This window comes from Pteropus alecto, unplaced genomic scaffold (assembly GCF_000325575.1).
Source record: "Pteropus alecto unplaced genomic scaffold, ASM32557v1 scaffold114, whole genome shotgun sequence".
In the NCBI taxonomy this organism is placed as follows: domain Eukaryota; kingdom Metazoa; phylum Chordata; class Mammalia; order Chiroptera; family Pteropodidae; genus Pteropus; species Pteropus alecto.
The window spans coordinates 5,192,580-5,216,875 of record NW_006435793.1 but is presented as its reverse complement, the minus strand read 5'-3'; the positions used below and the strand labels follow the sequence as shown (position 1 = coordinate 5,216,875).

The 24,296-nt window shown below is 36.3% G+C and overlaps 1 protein-coding gene across 4 annotated transcripts in view; it reads left to right on the top strand.

The window, feature by feature from the left end:
* MELK (maternal embryonic leucine zipper kinase) overlaps window positions 1-24,296 on the top strand; it is a 66,625-nt gene that overhangs the window by 14,286 nt on the left and 28,043 nt on the right. For 3 of the 4 annotated variants that reach the window (XM_006911574.3, XM_015589105.2, XM_015589106.2), the window contains exons 7-10: window positions 1,538-1,630; window positions 4,843-4,941; window positions 22,523-22,591; window positions 24,018-24,116. In XM_006911574.3, the coding sequence (XP_006911636.1) occupies window positions 1,538-1,630; window positions 4,843-4,941; window positions 22,523-22,591; window positions 24,018-24,116 (360 nt within the window). The remainder of the gene's footprint in view (window positions 1-1,537; window positions 1,631-4,842; window positions 4,942-22,522; window positions 22,592-24,017; window positions 24,117-24,296) is intronic. The other variant, XM_025046532.1, reaches the window with a different exon arrangement.

The window sequence follows — 24,296 nt, the reverse complement described above, 5'->3', positions numbered from 1 at the left end:
CTGCTGAAGACCCTCTGGGTACACTGTAGTGCATTGCTGAAGTGGTATGAGGCCATCAGAGCGTGAATCCTGAATTGATCAGGCATTTGCAGTTTGAATATGTTGCCACTAGATGATGCCTTTGTTCATTTAGATGTGAGTTTTGGGAATTTAGTGCAAGTCTATTTTCAGTTATCTAAATGGTTATATAACGAACAATTAGTTACATTTTGAGAGACAGTTTCTTTTCCTTATAAAAGTTGAAGGGAAAAGTCCATATGCGCTTTTAAATTTATCCTGTTACATGTATTTCCTTAATTTACACACCATAGTTAAGTACTGGCATTCTTCAGCATACCTTCTCATTGAGATGAGTTTGAACTTTCCACCTCTGCCGTCTGCAGCAGAGCTCCTGTGTGGCTGCCTGTTGGAGGCTTCCTCCTGAGTTCTCTAATGATGGTACTCACAGTCTCTAAGATGAGCTGTCTCCACTCATTAAGAATGTTGAAATTGCAGACCTGTCTCAGCCCTTTGTAGTCCCATGATTATTTCCTGCTCCAATCAGAATTAGCTAGTTGCAAAGAGAAGCAGAGTTTGCCCCTGTGGCTCAGTGTCTGATTCTTTCTGGTTTTTCTCTTTTTCCTTTGCCTCGTCAGATTCAGTGGAGCGTTTTGTGTCTAGGAACCAAATGCTACAAGGTGTTTTTTGATCATCAGGCATATAAAGATAAAACATACTTTGAGCAGATAAACTGGTTTAAGTCATGTTCTCCACAGGAAGCAGTGGAGAATATTTGCAACATACTCCATAAGCCTTTATTTATGGCTGCCACACAGACACCATCGAAAAAAGTAGGGATTGGCAGGGAGAGGATTGCCTCAGCCTTCCACTGAGCATGTTGTTGCAGGTGTAAATGAAATCTCACAATTACACACGTCCTTTGCCAGTTGTAGAACTCTGTACTACAGGTGTTGGGCACTAGTATCATTTTCCCTGTCTCAGTATTTCTGTGGGAGAGCAGAGGAGGTTGACCAGATCCCTCATTTTACCAGATCAGGAAGCTCAGGTTGTGATTGATGTTAAAACCGAGTCTAGAAAACAGACTCCAAAGGCACTGTTCAGTGTAACATAATGCTCTCTTTCCTCTAAGGAAAAGGGAAGCTCTTCAAGATTTGGTATTGGAGATAGTGTCTAGTAAAGAAATAACCCTTTTTCCTTGAGTATTTAGGGGTGGGAATACATGAGTGCTTAGATTTATGCTAAGCTGATTATTATGTGAATGGATATCTTGAGAAGTGTGAACCTGACTTGGCTGAATTGAGGGGAAAAGGATTTTGTTCATGCCAGGTTGTTGTATTGAAAATCCAGAGAAGAAGAAACCATATGTGCATGCCTGCATGCAGGCAGAGAGTATTGGGCTGGCTGCAGAAGTCTCTTATTATTTGGGGGTAATTCTTCATCTGGCTTCTCTCTGCTTGTGCTGAAAGAATGTTTATCAAGGCTTTCATTCTCTTAAGCGTTGTAATTAATAAGTGTTTCATTTTTATCTTATTGGCAGGGTAACAAGGATTACCATCTACAGACATGTTGCGGGAGTCTTGCTTATGCAGCGCCCGAATTAATACAAGGGAAATCATATCTGGGATCAGAGGTAATTATTTATTGGTTAATTTAATATATAATCAATATACATTTATTGGTGACCTGTAGTGAGTCAGGCATTTTGTGTTGGGGGTATAAGAATGAGATAAGAAATAATCTTGTTAATCAAAGAGTTCAGACTATTCAGAGAATGAGATATATAAAGTAATAAATGAAATGAACAACTTGCAGTAAACATAATAATGCATAGTACACTTATGAAATAAGGGCATATTTCTGATGTCCTTGTGATTACTTTTCTGTTAAACAGCACCATAGTTTAGAGTGGTTAGTTTAGCCAGGTAAAGCATAAGGCCAGGATTGCAGGCTCAGTTTTCAGAGTTGCTGGTTAGCACAGTGAAAACCTGTACTTCGTCCTCAGCCAACTATCCAAGGCCAGCAGTCCTGTGTAGGAGGCCCAGACTCAGAAGGCCTGGTCACTGTCTGCATTACTACTAGCTACCACAAGCTCCTCAGCCGCTTTCATTCTCTAGAGTACTGATTTTGCTGATATTAATATCATAAGATGAGAAATGTTTAATTGCCAAAGACTTGAAGTGCTTGCCGTGGGGAACAGTTTTCTTTAGTTCAGGACATCTCAAATCTTTAATATGTTCTTGCGCAGTGCGATCCTTTGGGAGGAGACCGTCGCAGCTAGCAGCTAGTCTTGAGAATCCACATGTTATGTGGGAGAAACTTTGGAATGTGCCAGTTTACTTAATTTATAACACTAAGATGGGGACTAACTTGTTTTTGGTGACTTTTTGGATATAATCTCAAACTTAAAGAATAGTTGCAAATATGGATTGAGAAACTTCTGTATATATTTAATTAAATTCACAATTGTTTACGTTTTTCCCTTTTTGCTTTATCATCCTTTCTCTATGTTTATGTATATGCATACTATTTTTTTAACCAATTTAGAGTAAGTTGGAGACATATGCCATTATCATTAAATACTGTATATGTACTTCCTAAAAGCAAGGATCTTTTATAATTGTACTTTAGTTATCAAAATCAGGGAGTTTAACGTTGATACAATTTATTTAATCCCCACTTCATATTCAGACAGTGTCAGTTGTACCAATAATGTCCTTTAGAACTATATTTCCCCTCCAGTCCAGGATTTAGTTCAAGCTTATGCATTGCATTTAGTTGTCATATTTCTTTGGTCCTCTTTAGTCTGAAAGAGTTCCTTAGGCTCTCTTTATCTTCCTTGACCTGGACATTTTTGAGGAAGCCAGTTATTTTGTAGAATGTCCCTTATTTGAATTTGTCTGAAGCTTCCTTATGATTAGATTCAGGTTATACATTTTTGGCAGAAATACCACAGAAGCGATGTTGTGGCCTCCTCAGAACATCATAGGAAAGGGAAGAAACTTTTATTGAGCATGTGTCATAGTCCTGGAATCAATGCTATATCCTTTTTTTTTTTTCTGCTTGTGATAAAATACGCATAACATAAAATCTTAACCATTTTTTTTAAACCATCTTAATTCAGCCATTTTTAAGTGTCCGGTTCATTAGCGTTAAGTACATTCACATTGTTGTAAACCAATCTCTAGAGTTTTCATCTTGTAAAAATTTTCATCTTGCAAAACTGAAACTATATCTATTAAACACTCTTCATTCTCCCCTCCCCCACCCTTAGCAACCACCCTTCTACTTTCTTTTGTCTCTGAATTTGAAGTATCTAGGTATCTTACATAGTAGAGTCATATAATATTTGTCTTTTTGTGACTGGCTTATTTAGCTTAGCATAATATCCTCAAGGTTCATCAATGTTGTAGCCTGTGACAGGATTTCCTTCCTTCTAAGGCTGAATAACATGCCATTGTTTGTATATACCACGTTTTGTTTATCCATTCATCCATGGATGGACACTGGGATTGCCTCCACTGTTTGGTTATTGTGAATAGTACTAAAAGGAACAACTATCTCTTTGAGCCCTTTCTTTCAATTAGTTTGGGTATATCTCCCAAAAGTGGAATGGCTGGATCATATGGTAATGCTATAATTTAATTTTTTGAGGGACTGCCATACTGTTTTTCATAATGACAGCAACATTTTACATTCCCATAACAGTGTACAAGAATTCTACATGCTAGATACTTTTTACAGTTTTTATTTAAGCTCCACAAAAATCCTTTGAAGTGAATACTATTACTCCATTTCATCAGATAAAGGAAATGAAGAAATTGAGGCTCAGAAATTAAATGCCTTCACAGGATCACACAACTGGTGGCTATGGGTCAAGGTTTGAACTGAATGAGAGTTTACTGCATGCCTGTTCTCTTTCCACTGTTCCATCCAGTCCCCCGGAAGGAGTGATAGTCATATACCTAATGCTCACAAGATTCCTAGAGGGCTGTGATGAGGCCCTGGTTTGAATGCATCTGAGAATTTCCTATGGGATTTTAAAGTTTTCTTGTCTGTTTTAGTTTGACTTTCCATTCTTTTTTTTGTAAAAAAAGATGCTGCCCTTCTTACTTCTTAAAATTTTCCTAAGGCTCAAATGAGGGTGGGAGCTATGACTTCTCAGCCAACATTGGCATCATTATTGACTAAGGACAAATACTGCTTGAATAAGTAGTTAGTGCTTAGGACTCATGGGACACATGGATATCTTATATAAAGGTCAAGCTCCTTTCTGGAATTTTGAGATTTGTTCTGCTATTTGTGCTGGCAGGCTAATTTCTAGCCTCTCTATTTGAAAAGTCAATCATTGAACTTTATTATAAAGGTTTGTCTACATAGAGAGGACTTTACAGAGCAGCTTATCACATTTACAGATTATCAGTAGTAAATTTTAAGACCTGTTTTGACATCCTCATGTGTGTTTACATAACCCTCATATGTAATAAACCCTCAGTAGCACTGTAGAATTGTCTTTCGGAATCAGACACCTGGCCTCATCTCCTTCCTTATTGTGCCCAGTCCACCCCATCCAACCGGAAATTATTTTCTATAAAGCGTTAAAATCCAGTGTTAGAGGAGAGTGCAATGAACTGGACATCAGGTGACCTACCTGGGTGGCCTGGGTGACTTTGGACAAGCCTTCCTTTCTGGGCTTTAGGTTTCCTATCTATAAAATGAGCAGGTTTAATTAGATGATCTCAGCTCTTTTTCAGCTCTGTGAAGATTCTGTGATTCTGTTATATGTACTGCCATTCTCAAATATGTTCTAAATTTTCTTTGGAATTATTTTTGTTCCTTCCTCAGGCAGATGTTTGGAGCATGGGCATACTCTTATATGTACTTATGTGTGGCTTTCTACCATTCGATGACGATAATGTCATGGCTTTGTACAAGAAGATTATGGTGAGTACTACAAGGTATAGAATTTTAATGTAAAAGTTATCTCTACTGCATACTATATGCGTTTATTCATAAACATACAAAAACAGGCAAAAGTACTGTATGCTGTTAGAAGTGTCAAGATAGTGGTTACTCTTTGGAGGTGGATAGTAACTGGAAGTGGGGCAGGGGATGCTTCTGTTCTGTTTCTTGACCTGGGTGCTAGTTATACTTGTGTATTCAGTTTTTGAAAACTTATCAAAGTGTACTCTTATGATATGTGTACTTTTCTATGTATATATTATACTTCAAGAAAAAGCTCAAAACAAAAACAGATGGGAAAATAAACATATAAGATGATTTTCCTGGTAAGAGTTCTTGTTTTGTATCCTGAAATTATACTTTAGTCAGTTGCTGAGTTCAGCTACGTTTTCCTTTTGAGTTATGGTAAAATAAGAGAAACTTTCTTTTTGATGAAAGAATTTGGCTTTAACGTATAATAAAACCACAGTTAAGAGTACTCTAAGCTTTGTTAAAGTCATATGTATCAGAGACAGAAAGTAGATTTGTGGTTACAGGAGTGGGGAGTGGAGTGTGGAGTGGCAGTGGGAAGTGACTACTAGTGAGTATGGGATTTCTTTTTGGGGTGGTGAAAACATACTAGATAGTGGTGGTGATTACACAACTTTGTAAATATGCTAGCGGCCCCTGAATTGTATACTTTACGAAGGTGAATTTTATGTTATGTGAGTGATATTATTTTTTAAAAAGTCATGTAGCAAGGAAAATAGTAAAATTCTTTTTAAAGGGTTAATGTTCAAAGCAAGCTAACAAAAAATATGTAAAGAGGAATAAAGAGCACTGTATTGTGTACATAGCAAACCAGGGTTAGACTAGCAGAGCAGCCTCTCTGAGTAGGACTCGAATTCAGTTCTGTTTACCAAATATTTTCTTAAGGTCTTGTTTGTATGAGATACTGAAAGGCATGAACAAAGATCTGTGAAACTTGATCACTCTCCACCAGGGTCTTATTTCTCATTGGAGATAGATCCAAGGCTATCTCAAAAGGGCAAAGGGTCAGGAATGCTATATTATAACAGAAGTATAATTGAGGTTAACACAGGAGCAGGCATGAGATTTGGGAGAACGTCTTAGAGGTTTGAGCAGGGCTTTAAAAGAAGGGTCGAAGTGCTTCAGAAAGAATGTGGGAGAGAGCATGCCTAGTAGAGTAGACAGTATGAGCAGATGCATAAGATGGGAGAACCATGGGGAGAATTGGTCAGAAGTTTATGCAGCTGGACCATTGGGTCTCTAATACCCTTTAGGTAGAGACCACCTAAATCAACTCTCATTTCTAGGAATTAACAGAGTCGAAAGTGGTAGTCCCAGATGGCCTGTTGCCTACCCGATAGAATTTGAAGGGCACTGAGTTCAGTCTTCAGTTTTTAAAATCTATTTGACTTAACAGTTTTTCCTATATCCTACCCTGAGAATTGCATTGTTCGTGACCTGTTAATCCGGCTAGCTATTCCAGTGCTATTGCAGTTCCTAGGACACATGACTGACTGCTGGCTCTCAGTTTCAAGTCTTGGAGACAAAGTGCCTGAGGGGCTATGTGTTTAGGGATCCTGGAAAAAACCTAGCATCAGTCTCTTCCTCCCTTCTCGTTGCAGAGAACCTGTCCCTGTAGCAGATGAGGGCCAGTGTGAATGGCAGTTTTCTCTTTCTAGCCCTATGGGTGACGGGGCCATACCTGTATCTGTCCCTTCCACTTTTTTTTCTGCTTTACTCTGCGAGGTGATATTCGGCTATCTCTCTGTAGATAGGGATGCGGGCATAAGCTGGAGCGATGCCTGCTCACAGGCTGAGGGGCCACCTTTTCTTACAGCACCCTGGTTATCCCAGTGCTTTCCTCTTGTCTCTTTCTTCTCAGTAAGCTTTGCCATAGTGCCCCCTGGAAGCCTCCTGTAGCAGTGGGAGCTCGTCTGCTGTGATTTGTGTGAATTCTCTTTCCCAAGTGTATGAGTTACCCTTTTAAGATTCTGTGTTTTTTCCTCTAATTTCTTACCTATGATTCATCTAGATTCAGTTTACTAATTTTTCCTTTTTGGATCAGTTCCGTTTTTGCTTCCTTTGCTCTTATTGGATACCTGTTTGAAGATTTCATGGGCCTGTTTTCTTTCGCAGCCCATCTGTTGGATGCTTTCCCTCCAACTCTTACGGTGGCTCACAGAACCCTAGAGCCCTAGCTGTGGTAGACCACGAGCCAGTCTTCTTTTCTTTCTTGTTAATTCTCCCGTTGTGAAAGTCCTATGTGCTTACTATAGAAACCTTAGAAAATACAGGGATGGTGTAAAGAACACTAGACAAATTTCCATCTCTAGATATAACTGTAACAGCCAATTTCCCCAAGTCTTGTCCTTTTTAAAGTTGTTATGAAATATCTAAGACATTTAAGCTATAAAGAAAAAACAAAAAAGAAAAAAGATTTTACTTAATATATAGATTTCTGTAACCACCAACATAGTCAGGAGTGTTAACCTAAAAATAAAAGCTCAAAGTGAAAGGTAACAAGTATTTATTTGAGATAAAAACAAAAGAATAGCTATTTGGGAAGCACTGATTTGGGCAGAAACCCAAATAGTGTTCCAACCGAGACAAAGGCAAGGGATATTTATGAGAAAGGGAAAGGGAACAATTACATCAATAGAGGAAGACATTTTTATTGGTGCAGATAAGCTAGCATAGTGACGCTAATTCTAAACAATGTTTTAAATTTTCAGTTTGGTAGTCATTAGTCCAGTAGTCATAATATCTCTTTTCTTGTTATCCTTGCAAATAGTTCTTTGGGACACAATGTTGCTTTAGGCCCAGTCCATAGCTTATTTTGCCCTGTTTTAACATTCCAAAGGCTTGAAGCATGAGACTTTCAAGGCAGCAGTTCCTCTGACTCCATTTTAAAGTGGCTCTATTTATATTACTTTTTACAGGATATATGTTTAGACTAATCTAGTCCTTTGAAGGCATAACTAACATGATTGCTTATGGATGGGATGAGGGGAGTAACCTGAGCAACTAGAGAGCTGGAGCTGCTATCAACTGAGATGGAGAAGACACTCAGTAGAGCAAGGACAATCAGGAGTTCAGTTTTGGACATAAAAAATGTGTCCATTTTGTCTGATTTTTCAAATTTATTGGCATGAGGTTTTTTTTACCCAGTGACAAAGTATATATCAGATTTTTATTTGTTTTTTTTTTCAGATTAGTCTATACATATATAAAGATTTATATATTTTATCTCTTTATGCCACCCCCCAGTGTTTTCACACAGATGGTAACATACCACAAACATTGTTCAGCATCATGTTTTTGTCCCCTCACAGTATGTCTTGGAGCTCATACCATTTCATACCCAGCTCAGAACCTCTTCATTCTTTTTAATGATTGCATAGGTCAGTGTGTTTTATACCTTAATTTATTTAACTGGTTCTAGGTTAATGGACATTTAAGTAATTTCCAAGGTGGCATTTTGTACATTGTGAATATATCTGTAGGTAAATTCCTAGAGAAGAGTTAATGGGACAAAGAGTATGTGAATTGGTAATTTTGATATTGCCAAATTGCTTCCCAGTGAAATTCTATCAGTTTATTACAACTACCAACAATAGCATGAAAATGCCTATTTCTCTAAGTACAGTGTATCACCTGTTATGCTCTTTATGTTTATGATTTTTTTTTTGCTATGCAAGAGTTTTTTATTTTTATTGAGTCAAATTTATCAGTCTTTTATTGTCATATTTGGAAAAACTTTTCTACTTAGATTATTTTTTTTAATTCCCATGTTTTCTACTTTTATGGTTTCATTTTTTTGATGTTTAAATATTCAGTTCACCTGGAATTTGCTTTATTGTGGTTTCGTGACTAAACATCATGAAAAAAGTTGGAGAGATTTGTTTTCCTATTTTTTTAATAAATTTTTTTTATTTAGTTTCTTGAGATAACATTGGTTAATACTATTATATAATTTTCAGGTGTACAGCGTAATTCGACATTGTTTTCCTATTTTGGATCGTGGTTTTTAAAAAATCTTATAATCGTGATAGTAACATAGCCATATATACTTAGATTTGAGGTTCACTTTTAACAATAATGTGCATAATCCTATTTCAAATAGTCTTAATAATTTCAAGTTTTGAGGCAACTTATTAGAACTGATTAGATCATTTTTTAATCTTGTGTTTTGGCTGATGGGCTCAATAGGAGTAGAGGTGTCAGCTCTGTTATTTGCTTGTGCTTGTATGCATAGTCTTATCTTTAATTTGTGGTTTCTTTGCAAGAATCTTCTTAAGCCACTTGGCTATTTAGTGAGGATTTAGTTTAGTTAAACCAGATACTGTAATCTGTAAATCCATTTAACTGGGCTCAGTACTTCACAGTATACAGATGGTGGTGCAAGATGGAGTCACTGTCATCTGTCATGTGTCACTGTCCCAGTCAAGGAAGAATTACTTCATATAGGTTATATAAGAACTAATGAAGGTGCCAGTGCCAACCTATATACTAAATATTAATAAAGCTTAATTTCTGTCTTATTTTTTAGATAGAAAATGAATATAAATAGAAGTCCTAATATAATCTTCCCATATCCTATCATGTCTTCTTACAGACCTGCTAGGGTGTACATGTCCCACCTTAGAAGACCACCAATCAAGAAGAATGAATGATCGATCCTACATATTCTTTAGGTAGTCCCTCAATCAATGTAATCTCTGTCAGCGAAGTTATTAGTAAATTAGGGAATTTTCTCCCTGGAAATTTCCCTAAGTTATGGCTATGCTGAATAAGGACAAAAGCGACTGTCAGTATAACTGGGGCTAGAATTGATATTCATCCTGTGAACATTGAACCTTCTAAGGATACTTCTTGGCGATGCATATTTGGGAATTGCAGTAAGAAATTTTGCTATAAAGGATGACTGTAATAATTTTATCCAGGAAAGGTTTTGAATACTCACCTTGACCATGCAAAAGTCTCAATAAAGCTGCCTGATTTTGAGCAGTCTAACTTTTATGTACCCTGAGGATATACACCTAGTAAAACAAAATGAGGCACTGTATGGATTTACTGACTATAAACTTTGATTTTAGAATAATTGTATCTATTCTTTATAGTGATGATTATACAGGGCTGTAATCTTTGATTTGCCGCGTTGAAATCTGCATGTAAGAAGAGTACTTGGCAGGAGGGCATGCATTCAGCTCTCAAGTAATATCTACGCGTTAGGGACAAGTTAAAGAAGGGGTAGTTGGGTGGGGAGTGAGAGGGGCACATATCTTTGTCATATCCTATTGGAAAGTATAGTTGATCTGTCAAGAAAGCGTTCCTACCAACCCTGACTCGAGTAAATGGCATAATGCACAATTCTACAGGTGTGCGAATAGCGAGGCATCTGTGTTGCAGCTTAACTTATTCCTTTCTAGAGTGCTAAAAGCCGGGAAAGGTTGATTAAAACCTCAATCAGTCTTCTTGGGTAAGGGATAGCAGAGGTTAGCAAACTATGGCCTGCTGGCTAAATCTGGCCTACCACCTGTTTGTTTAAATAAAATTTTATTGGAACACAGCCACACATGTTTGTTTATGTATTGTCTATGGCTGCTTTTGCACAACGATGGTAGAGTTGAATAAGTGTATCAGAGATTGTATGGCCCACAGAACCAAAAATACTACAAATACGAATAAAAGATCTGAAAGAACTATACTCCTGGTATAGTTAGTGATCTATCTGTAGTAGAACAGTCATCCTCAGAGACTGCTCTCCTTTCCTAGTCATCCTCAGAGACCCCTCTCCTTTCCTAGCTCATCGGCCTGAAATGCCCAGGTTTGTAGTTTATCAAGAAACTGACATTCAGTTAATTGTTTTCATAATGAAAAATAGTGTGTATGGTAAAAGTTAAAACAGTACTAAGGAATATGTAATTTTAAAAAAGGCTTCCTGCCCACCTAGCCCTCTTTTTTTTTTTTTCCAAAGAGGCAACTATTTAGAAATTTATGATATACATTTGCAGGAATTATCTGTACTTATATAAACTTTTATGTGCATATGTCTTTGCACTTATATAATGCACACAGTTAATGGACCTTGCTCCTGCCTCCTTTTTAAATTTAATGCTTTACTTTGAAGATTGTTTCATATGGTACTTAGAAGCATGTATAAGTTTTCATTATTGTTTTTATGTCTGCAGGGTATTTATTGTGAAATTTCCTTTATTTTAAGTTTGCATATATCACTTTTTAAAATTAATATTAAAATTAATTACACAAATAATGCATAAAAACATTCTCTGTATAAAGAATGAAAATGTTACAGATAACTAAAGTTTACTTGACCTCTCCTCTAGTATCTGTTCCCTACCCTGCCACCTTCACATAGGTGAATACTATTATTACTTTGGTTCTTTCAGATCTTTTATTCGTATTTGTAGTATTTTGTATTTTTTTAACATAAGTGGTATCATGCTAATATTATTCTGTATCTTTCTTTCTTTACTCAACAATATATGCCATGATACATATAACACTAATTCATTTTTATGAATAGTATAGTTAGCTATTCTCTTGAATATTTGAACATTTCAGTTATTTTCTAGTTTTTTTTCCACTAATATTAATGATGTTCAGTGAGCATCCCTCTACATATCTCCTTGGACATATGTACTGAGTAGTAGAATTGCTGGATCATAGGGTATGACTTTTGAAAAATTATCAAATTGTGACACTGTTATCAGATTGTGACATTCCCGCTTTTCTCCCCTGAATTATATTCTCACCAGCAGTATATGAGAGTGCATGTTTCTTCTCTTCAGTATTGTCATTTATCAAAATTTTGTATCTTTGCTCAATTGAATGGGTAAAACTGGCATCTGATATTTTATTCATGTGTCTTTAATAATCAGAGAGTTCGAACTTATTTTAAATGTTTACACACACACACACACACATTTTTTCTCCTTTCCCTGTGAACTGCCTGTGCATGCCATTTGCTCATTCTTCTCTGAGGTGGTTGATCTTTTTCTTATTAAATTATAAGAACCCTTCTATAATAAAGAATAATAATAATAGCTACCATTTATTGTTTACTGTGTGCCAGGTGTTGCTATATGTACAATGCATGGATTAGTTCACTTAATCTTCACAATAGTCCAATGAGGTGTGGGTACTATTATCGTACTTTTTTTAAAGTTGAGGAAAGAGAAACAGAGAGGGAAAGCAAATTGCCTAAAGTTTCCAGCTAATTATTGGCAGAATTGGGATATGTCTCAGGTGGTCTGGATCTACACCCTGTATTTCTAACTACCATGCTGTAGAACCTCCCAAGGAAATTAACACTTTATCCTGTGTGTTATAATCTGTAGATTTAAATTTTTCCCCCATGTTCTTTTCTATTACTTTTACATTTTTAAATACTAATTCTTTGTCCACCAGGAATTCATGTAGGAGAGACCCAACTTATTTCTTTTTAAATAAAATTTATATTTTAAAATAGTTTTAGATTTTCAGAGAAGTTACAGAGATAGTGCAGAGTTCCCATTTATCCTTCACCCAGTATTCTCTGTTATTAACATTTATGTTTGTTACAATTAAGGAATGAACACTGGTATATTACTATTAAGTAAACTCTGTATTCAGAGTTCATTGGTTTTTCTCTAATGTCCTTTTTCTATTCTAGGATTCTTCCAGGATACCATATTACAGATAGTTGTCACATCTCTTTAGCCTTCTCTGATCTGTGATAGTTCTAGGGATCCAGTTTTATTTTTTAATAAATAACCAGTTATCTATTAAAAAATAAAAAATTGATTGTCCCAGTACTATTCAATAATACATTATTTTTCCATTGATTTGAAATGATGGTTTTACTGTATATTAAATTCCTACATTTATATATTTCTTTTTCTGAGCTCTTTATTTCATTGCATTTATCTTTTCGTCAATTCTTGTCTTATATGTAGTTGTTTCAATTACTGTATTTTTATAATACCATTTATTTAATGTCTGGTAGAATTAGCCTCCTCTTATTCTATTTTTCCTCTAGAATTTTTTTGCTGTTCTGCTGTGATTTTTCCACTGCATCCCCCGCAAGTATATTTTTTAAATGGAATGTTTAGAAAGCTAATGGGTCCATAGTTTGATGGAATAAAGTCTATTCCATTTTAAGAAGGAATGATTTAGTAACATCTGTGGTGTTAATAATGGTGAATGAATGAGCCAGGATTGGAGACCTGGCCTTGGGTGTTCTTTAGGGTCGTATGACATTCTAATCCCCTCAGAGGTCTGTATTCTCACAGCATAAAAACACAATATTGTTTAATACTTGACTACCTCTTCATTTCTTAATCCTTTGTGTGTTTGTGAGTTTTATTAGTCTTTCTTTTTCTTTGGAAAACGTTGTTAAATTATAGTACATCTTTATAATACAGTACTCCATAGGCATAAAAATGAATGAGAAAGCTCTTTAAATATTGATATGAAATGATATCCAAGATATGTAGTTAAGGAGAAAAAGGTATAGAACAGATATATAGTATACTGGTGTTTTCATTAAAAATAAAGGAGGGGGAAGTACGTTTATATTATTTGCTCACATACAGAAGGAGATACAAGAAGTTGGTAGTTGCCGTTTCTTCTGGGAAGGAAAACTGGAAAAGAGATAGAAGGGAGACTTCATTCTATGCTCTTTTGTTTTGAGTTATATAAGGTTTTACTTCTTGCCTAATTGCTCTGACTAGGACTTCCATTACTATGTTGAATAGAAGTGGTGAAGTGGGAATCCTTGTCTTGTTCTTTATCTTAGAGGAGAAGCTTTCAGTCTTTCACCATTGAGTATGATGTTAGCTATGGAATTTTCATATATGGCTTTAATTATGTTGAGGTAGTTTTCTTCTATTCCTAGTTTGTTGAGTGTTTTTATCATGAAAGATGTTAAATTGTGTCAAATGTTTTTTCTGCATCAATTGACATTACAGTTTTTTTCTCCATTCTGTTAATGTAATGTATCACATATATTATTTTGTGTATGTTGAACCATCTTTGCATTCCAGGAATAAATCCTGCTTGGTCATGGTGTATAATCCTGTTAATAGGTTTAATATACTATTGAACATGGTTTGCTATAATGATTTTTTAAAACGTAGAATGATGAAGTTTTATGTGAGTTTTGAATCCCAAATCTGGTGTGGAAAGAGGGGGATGCCTTCTGCAGGCCAGATCTGAATTTGTTTTCTTTTTTCTTTTTTTTTTACAGCAGGAAAGAAAAGCTTTATTAGAAGGGAAAGTACACTTCCAGACTTGGAAGCGGGCCTGAGCAAGAGAAGCATGGCTCAAAAGGCCTTCCCCCTACCCTCCCCCAGGTCTGAATTTTTATGTGTAGGTGTTGTATAGCAATAGAGTTCTAGATTTGAGTTGTGCTGATGTCTTTTCTGCCTAGAGCATCTATATCAGTCTTTTTATTGTTGAATTTTTTTTGCGCTTTTCCCCCACTCCCTTTGTGCAGATATATGTGTACCTTCTGAGGTATATGTGTTTCATATCTTTGTGATCCTTGCACATGGTTGCTTATAAAAAATAGAAAGTTTGCTGACATGCTTATTCTTATTCTATTGTAACAAAAGTAATATTAAATATTCGTGAGCTTTTCTAATTTTCCAGACTCTGTTCTAAGTGAGGTAGTTGCTATTGTCCCTTTCTTATAGATGAGGAAACTAAGAGACTTTAAATAACTTACTCAAGGTCTTATAGCTAGTAAATGGCAGAGCTGGGATATGAACCCAGCTAGTCAAGTTCAGAGCCCATTGTCATAACCACTATGAAATATTATTTCTCAACCTTGTAGTTGCTACTCTCAAGAGAATCATAGACTCCTAGAGGGAAAAGTGATCTTTATCCTAAGCTTCTTTTCATGTCCTTTAACTTAGGAATGCTCCCGGACATCCCAACTTTTCAGATTTACAAGACTACAAATTAGTTCTCCTAATTCATATCAGGTATTATGCATTAGCTTTTCTACTCACTTTAGCTGTCACCCCTGGTAGAGCAACTAAGCATTCTCTATGTTGAAATTTTGAGTTTTGATTCTGATCTCATGTAATATCAGCTGTCCTTGCTAGAATTGTACCATTTTGGACATTTCTTAAATATCTCTAATCCAAGTTTTTTATTAAAAAACAAATAGAACAGGGCCACCCCTAAATATTTTGGATTTCTTTTTAGTCTGCATCAGATACACTTAACCAAGATTTTGTGGTCTTATCCACAAAGTTAAAATAAGTGACCATGAATACCCTACTGAAATGGAACTAGATTTTATCCATGGTGTTCCTCATTTACAGACTTAACTCCAAGCTCTACTTTTTTTTTAACCTATCTGGACCTAAACTTCTATGCTGCTTATTTACCTTTATTTACTGTTACTGCAAGTTCACATTCATTGACAGCCATGGAATTAATGCTCTTAATAATTAATGTTTTGTTTCACCAAGACAAGGTGAATGTACCAACATACAAACTTCACTGTTTTCTACTTTTATTTATTTATTTGAGTGCACTAGTGGATCCTATATTAATCCTTTAGGGGAAAGGAATTACCTTAAGATAATAATACAAAAGTGTTACATCCTAATAGTAGATATTAAATCTAAGTTTTGATATTTTTGGTTATATTTCTGCAGTGGAATGAATATAATACAAAATATCTAATTCTTGTTCAGTAGAGATTTAGCCTTCCTAATTAATATTATTTACTAATACTGTATATTCTTTGTTTCTCCTACTTTGAATTTCATTTTTTAGTTTTTCATGTATTTGCAAGTTGAAAATTGATTCAAATTAGGACTTTTATGCATTATTGTGGAATTTAATTTCACACATTATAGATTTTGAAATTTATTGTAATCTTGGCTCAGAACTATTGTTCCGAGTCGCAGTGTAATACAGTCTGCTGGTTGAATCTAATTAAGGTGTCATATCACTTGCATGCAGTATGTATTTTTGCCTAGAATGTTCTAAAATTCCTCACTTGGGAATAACACTCCCCTCAGTTCTTGATTTGACTGAAAAAAACCAGCAATATTTGACACACTGTATGTAATTCTTGTTTAAGAGGCAGACTCTGTTTATCTTTTGCATTTGTTGCCTATTTTAACCAAAATGCTCAACTGCAATTTCCAGCCTGATTACTAATAGACTGAGTATTATTTGCCATCACTGTACCTAAAGACAAGCATGAGCGTACTCCACTTCTGGGTACACAAATATTAGGAAAGTATAAATAATTTAGTAAATGAAAGTTGAATAGCTTGAAAGTAAAATTGCTTTCTAACAAGTATAATTTATAATTTTAAAGAAAATGAGCAAATTATCTCTTATGAGATTATATTTTACAATTATAGAGTTGACTACAGTACTATGATTATGTGTTGGAGAGATAGCCTGCCTTTCTTAGCACCATATGAAAAATGAACAATTTCAAGCCCACTGGAATTCCCAGGATTATCTTGCTTATAAGCCTACAAATCTTTTTCCCCCTCCCACTTGGTTTCTTCCTCTGTTACCTATTTCTTGCTCTCATTTGCAAGGCAATCATCCCTTAAATAAACAAATATTCTCCAAAGACTTAGCAGAAACCAGGGTAAAGGGGCAGAGCCCTGGCTGACACAGAGCCTTTTATAGAGCTCTTCTTCCCCAGCAGAATTGTTCCTCTGGAGATCATTTCTGTTTGATCCTTAGATATATACTTCAGCATTTAAATAAGGAGCCTTTTTCCCTGTCTACTTCTGTGCTTCCTTAGACCTTCCAGTACAGTTCAATAGAAAAAGTACTATATTTCTCTTCTAATCCTATCTCTCCCCCCTTTTCACTTTGTAACAAAAAAGCAATAGTGTCAACTTTGGCACTATTGACATTTTGAACCAAATAATTCTGTTTTGTGGAAGGCTGTCATGTGCATTGTAGGATGTTTAACGGGACACCTGGCCTCTACCCACTAGATGCCCATAGTAGCCCCCAAGTCATGACAATCAAAAATGTCTACAGACATTGCCTGATGTCCCCTGGGGGGACATGTCTGGCTGAGATGTAGTTTCCTCATCTGTGTAATGTGATTAATAATTCTTGCTTACTGCACAGGATAAAATATTTGTACAAGTGCCCTGTATGTTTTAAGTACAAGGTTGGGTAAGACTTGGCAGCAAAACTCAGCTATGGTTCACTTCTGCCAGTATTTCAGTGTAGAAAATGAAGCCAAGAATGCCAGATCATGGTGATGGGTCACAGGCCTCATGACTTGTTTGTGGGTGGTGCTCTACGGAGCTGTTCTGTCCAAACAGAGAAAGTGGGTGGGTACATTTCAGGGGGTGATGTGAGCAGGACTCAACTAGTTGATGTATGCCTTACCAGGCAATCCTGAGATCCTGAGGCAGCTGCAGCGGGGCAGAGCTCCACTGGGAGGGCATGTGGCATTCTTTAGAATGGCTTCAGCCTTTCTGATTATTCTGAGTATTTAGCACTCTGGCATGCATGGCTTTTGGCCAAAATGTCCATCTTTGGTCCATTTTTTTTTTTTTTTTTTTTTTTTTAGTATCCTGATCTCACTGTACTATTTACTTCAGATTGAACAAACATTTATTATTTCTTATGTACAAGGCATTGTATTGCATGCTTTCACATGTATTCTCTTTTATTCTTTTTATAAACCTGTAAGTAGCATTACTTGTTTTATAGATAGTAACAATAGTAATAGTAGATATAGCAATAGTAGTAGAAGCTAACATATATTGAGTTGTTACTGTGTATCTGGCACTGTGCCTTGTGTTTTATAGTAAGTCATTGAATCCTAGCAAGAATTTATGGAGTAGATACTATTATACTTTTTTTTATGGATGAGAAAATTGAGGCACAGTAAGATTAAATAGCTCATCTACATAGCTATTGTAAATGGTGGATCCTGGATTAGAATCTAGGCAATTTGTTTCTGGAGCCTACTCTCTTAGGAAACAGGGTCAGAGATATTAAATAACTTGTACAAGTTCAAGGAGCAATAAGAGGCAGAACTTGGACTCAAATGTAATGTAAGACTCCAATCCATTGCTGTTTTTTATTTTTGGAAATAGGGTCTTTTGCAGATGTATTCTAAATGTAATGTAAGACTCCAATCCATTGCTGTTTCCAGTGGGCCAAGTACAGCACTTCTCACTCATTCTCTCTGCCTCTTTCCGGATAGGATTGCTTCTGTGGTGCTAGTTTACAACACAGCACAGGGGATCTATTAAAAGGCACTTCAGGAATTTGAGATGGGATGATGATAAAGGGGGTGATAAAAAAAGGCAAAGAGGAACTTGGAATCAGTCTGGTGGAGCTCTTCTTATTCAGTACTTTGGTCTGGATATTTTTGAATCTGATTTTTATAGAATTCTGTTACTTTTAGCTAAGAGTATTTTTGATTTGGATGATAGTTTCTGAATTTAAAGGTGTAACATTTCTTTTTATTATCATAGATATGGTTATGGGCCTGTTAGCTGTGTGTTAGAGCAGACCAGAAGGGGCTAGAATGTGTAAGTAGACTTACTCTTGGGGTGTACAGGTGCTCATAGGAGAGAGGTAATGGGAGGAAGTTAAACCCTTATAGATGGTGTATTAATTTCCTAAGGTTGTTGTCACAAAGTATTATAAGATGATGGCTTAACACAACAGGTATTTATTTTCTCACAGTTCTGGAGGCTATTAGTCCAAAATCAAGGTGTCAGCAGAACCATGCTTATGCTTAAGGGTCCAGGGAAGAACACTTCTTTGCTTCTTTCTGGCTTCTGGTGTTCTCTGGCATTCCTTGGCCCATAGACGCATCACTCCAGTGTCTGCCTGTCTTCCTCTCCCCTGTATATTTGTGTCTCTGTGTTCAAATTTTCTTCTTACAAGAGCACCAATCATATTAAATTCAGGGCCCACCCGAACCCAGTGTGATCTCTTCTTAACTTGAATACATCTGCAAAAGACCCTATTTCCAAAAATAAGGATGCATTCACAGGTTGTGGGTCTACATGAGTTTTGGGGAGTTACTGTTTAACCCAGTGCAGATGGTATCCAGAGAGTAAGCAGCAAGTGGCTCTGCATACAATCAGCATGAAGGAAGACCCACTGGAGTGCATGGGGGTTCTGACCAGCGAGCAAAGCATGACAGAAGACACTCTAGGAGCAGGTTGTGATTTGCGATTCAGGTAGGTCATCGCCATTTGATCAGTTTAAGCTATGTAAGCAGGTAAGAGAGCTCTTACCTCAGACTGGTCTCTGCTTTCTGTGGGACCCTGGCAAGAGCAAGGTAAAATCTCTGAGACACCAGGCAAATGGTCAGTTTGCCAAGAAAGAGAGCAAGCCAGGTACTCAGGATTTGAATTATAATAAGCCTTGGTCTCAAGAATAAAGAAAAGCTCAGATAGGGGAGTGGGGCTAACTAGGTCAGGACCAGGGCAACTGTGACTTACTGCTGAGTCCTGGAGAGCTGGCTGAAGCATCTAAAACTTGGGATGGGCCTGTAGTCCAGGCAGCACTGAACCTTCTTGGGGTTCTGTTGGCCATGGATGAGGGATGGTAAGGAGAAATGAATTAGAGACTTCATCATTATAATTCAGAAACAAACTTTGTCATTTTCCTGCATTGGCGAGTATTAATGTGCCCTAGCAAAGTATAAATAGGAGTGGGCTCTCTGGGTAGTATTGGGTGCTTTAGATAAAGGAGAATGAAAAATTTAATATTATTAAATGTCATTTGTAAAATGAAAGCGCTTCCCTTTCTAGGAGATATTTTGTAGGTAAGCCTGTTGGCTTTCATCACAGAGGCTGAGTTAGAAGTTGAGCTGTTTTGACGTTATACCTTTTCTTTTTAAATTTATTGCTTGATAAGGCTTCTTTGGGACTTTGATTATTTCTTTAACATAAAATTTATACCTGTCTGTTTTTCCCCCTCACCTTTAAGCTGGACTGATTTCTGGTAAGAATTATGTCCTAGACAGTTCATAAGAGCAGAGAACACCAATGCTGGTGCTGGTCGATGGTTTCTCCACCTACCTGCCTCCACCCTTCTAGCCTCGTTCAAGTACTGTTAGCTTTTTTTTTTTTTCATGCTTGCCCTTGTCCCCCTGGACCTATGTTATGTTTCTAACCCAGGGTCTTTATTCAAATAATTTTGTCTTTTATTAGTTTTGTGGACCCTCTGAAGTTTGCCATATCAGACTAGGTTCTTTAGTTCTCAAAGTTACCATGAACAATTCTGTGCTGAATGTTACTGTTGAAAAATTTTTGTATGCCAAATTATTTGCTTAGGATAAATTGCTAGAAGTTAAACTGCTGGATCAAGGATATGTAATTTTAAATGCTTTTTATACATATTTCCAAATTACTCTTCAGAAAACTTTATATTCTCTAGTCGTATATATAGGTACTCTTGTCCTTCAACTCTTACTAGTACTAAGTGACGTTTTTAAGTTTTGTCGGTTTGATAGACAACAGATGGTATCTTATTTTTGTTTAAGTTAATTACTTTTTTATTACTAGATTAGTTGAACATATTGTCATGTTTATTGGCCATTGAAAAATTCTTGTTTTGAGAATTACCTGTGAATATTCTTTGCCAGTTTTCTTTTGGAATGTATGCTTTTTATCCTATTTATTAAACAAATATTAATTGAGCTCCTTTTGTATACTAAGGCTAGACACTGTTGTAGGTGAACAGCACAGACAAAATTCTTGTGATTAAGGAGCTTATATTCTAGTGTAATGAGGCAGAAAATAAATAAATATGTAATATGACAAGTGGGAATAAAGACTGTTAAGAAAGGTAGGCATGATGTAAAGAAAGGTAGAGAATGATAGGATTGGGAAGATGCTATTTATAAAGGTGATCAGGGGAGGCCTCATTGGTACTACTGGTATGTAAGTGGAGACCCGAAGACTATTAAGGCACAAGCTCTAATAGTATTTGGGGAACGCATTGTAGGCAAAGGCCCTAAGGCAAGGACTGTGTCTGACATGTGACCATAATTTGGTGAGTGAAAGGGAGAGTTAGATGTGTTTGAGAGGTAGCAAAGTGTGGGGTGGATGTGAGGATACAGACCTTGTAGGGCCTTAGAGTAAGAGTAAGGAATTGGATTTTATTCTGAGTGAGATGGAGAGCCACTGGAGAGTTTTGAGTAGAGAAGCAACATGATCTGACCCAATGTTTTAAAAGAACATTGGTGGTGGTGTCCCAGACTGTGGGGAACAGTGGTGGAATCTGGAAGACCAGTTAGGAGCCCCTTGCAATATACTGGATAAGAGATGCCAGTGGTGTGGAGGTAGTGACAGGTGATTCCGGATTTGTTTTGAACATAGAACTGATGGATTTTGCTGATGGATTGGACGTAAAGATGACTCCAAGGTTTTTAGCCTAAGCAACTGGTAATGCAGTTGCCATTTGCTGAAATGGGGGAAAATTGGGAAGAACAGGTTTGGTGGTGGTGAAATCTTAATGATTTGTGAGAGCTTTTTATGTCGTTAGAGTGTATTACTCTTTTGTCATTTATATAGAACCGCCCCCCTCCCCCGCAACCTGTTAATTAACTTTGTTAGTGGTGTTTTGCTGTACAGAAATGCCAGCTTTTTATTTTGTCATTTGTTAGACTTTATAGTCTTTGGTTTTGCTGTCATGTCTAGAAAGGTTCTAAAAATAGTCACCCATGCTTTCTTTAAGTACTCTTACATTTTGTATTTGCATTTAAATCTTTAATCTTGATGGAATTAATTTTGATGTAGACTGTGAATTACAGTTCAATCTTCATTTTTCTCAAATACTTAACCTGCTTTCCTGGCATCATTAAGCAATTTGTTCTCTGCTAAGAGAAATGATTGTATCATTTCCTCTGTATTGGGAAAGAGGGGTGTGTGGCAGGTTGTGTAGAGATATTCTATCACGTGTTAGTGTTTAGCAAGCCTCTGGTCTTATTTTTGGTTGATGACTTGGTGACTTATTTCTGAGCATACCAAAGTTATCAACATTTGTCTCCTGAGTGTCTTCTCTTCCCCAAAGAGGTACTAGCCTTAGAAGGTGGCTTTTATCAGTTTCTCTCAATGACTATGAATTCTGCCTTGCAGATGATATGTGACCTGTTTTAACCACAGCCTATGTCCTGCTACCAAATGTACTTTTCTATCTCATGTTATCAACTGATAATTGTTCCAAGATTATAAACTAAAGTTTGCTTTAGCAATACAAAATTGACTACAATGCGTACTGCAGATTCTGAAGTCCTATAACTTTTATGTTTTCCACTTTTATAGTCTCTATTCTAGTCCTTCTCTGATATGTGTATAATTTAGAGGTGACCATAGTATTTAATTTACTGGATTTTTTTCTTCAAAATAAGAAATGAATTTCTTATGTTATTAATAATGTTTATCAAATTTTATAGTTGGGTGAAGTTTTCAAGCTTGAAGTAAACCTCCAGCATGTTGTTACCTTCGAAATTTGTGTCAAGGTTGATTGAACCTAAATTTTTAAGGGTTTCTCTGTTTTTTTTTTTTTGTAGAGAGGGAAATATGAAGTTCCTAAGTGGCTCTCTCCCAGTAGCATTCTGCTTCTTCAACAAATGCTACAGGTAAACTTCGTTATTTAGTATTTTTAAATACTAGAAGTCTGTTGTATTATTTGATCCAACTTTATGATGACTGTGGTGCTACTGCATTTGGAGGACAACCCCATCTATCTATTAGCTTTAAAAAATTCCATTCATTATGTCTACCATGCAAACATCCTCTACTAGATGCTTTCTTAATTCTGTTGTAAATGCATTTTCTTTTAGATCTCTATGTGTGTCTTTGCTGGTGTATTTTTTCCTCTTTTTTCTTGAACATTGTTATCTCTAACCAGCTCTTGCTTCACTATCTTCTCTTTTCTTGCTCCCATTCTTGTACGTTAGATACGTAGTAGATATTGAATAAATGCTTCAATGAGCTAATGTACAATTGGGTGGGTCCCCATGACCTCATGTAGTGGTTCTCACACTTTAGCATGCATTGCAGTTGCCAGAGGGTTTGTTAAAATACAGATCTCTGGATGCCACCCTGAGGGTGTCTGATTTAGAAGATCAGAGGCAAGACTAAGAATTTGCATTTCTAAGAAGCTCCCAGATGGCACTGATGTTGCTGGGACACACTTTGAGAACCAGTGACTTAGTGGAATGGCCTCTGAGAGTGAAAAACAGGAATGCTCAGGTCTAGGTATCCACCCTACCAATCAACGTGCATGTCACTTACCCTAGTTCTGATCTGTAAAATGGGGATTCTGGGCCAGGCCTCACTGCTATGTAGTGTTATGAGGATAAAATGAGATTACTGGGAAACACTTTGAAAATATAAGTACCTTACAAATGCAATTTTTTTCATTATTATATATTCAAAATATCTCCCAGATTTTCCATCTATTAAACCATTTCCACTTTTTATTCAAAATTTACCTCAAGCTCATCCTCTTTGATAATCTCTATAATGAGATTGAAAACACCTCATCCTTTCGTCTAAACTCCAAAAAACTTAATCTTCATTGATTAATTTTCCTCTCCCCACATTTGAATATACAAATGGAAAAGAAAGGTGTGCTTTTCAACTTGTTTTGTGTGATTGTAAGCTCATCGGGAGGTAGAGATTGCATATTCAGTATGAATGCCCTGCATTGTGGCTGCTTGAATATTAAATTGGCGAATATTTCCTGTGAATAGGTTTTCCAGCAAAAGACTATTACATCATACAATAGATTGAGTGAACTTCATGAATAATGTCCATACCAATGAAGTTCATGTTTGTTAAACATTTATCTTCTAAGCTTGTGTTGGTTGCTATAGTTTTCTTGCCTCTATTGCCTTTTTAAAAGGAATTTATTCCAAGGCCATTTTAAGGTCTCTGACAGCATTTTTGTGTTGATAAAGTTTACATCTGTTCTGATGAATTTTGAGTTCTCAGGAGGAAAGGAGTTCTGTGTTCTTTATTTGGAATGTTAATCTCCAGCTGCTTCTCAACGGCCACTAGGTGGACCCAAAGAAACGGATTTCTGTGAAAAATCTATTGAGCCATCCCTGGATCATGCAAGATTACAACTGTCCTGTTGAATGGCAAAGCAAGAATCCTGTAAGTAAAATGAAACCAGATAGGAATTTAAAGGGAAAAAAAAAAAGAAAGTGATCTTTGCGTGAATTCCGAACCTACAGTGTTACAGTCTAAATATAAAAGAAAATGTACTTTATAGACTTACTTGTCAGATTGGTGTTTGAGTGACTTGTAACCTAATCATATATTTGCTTCTTTTCT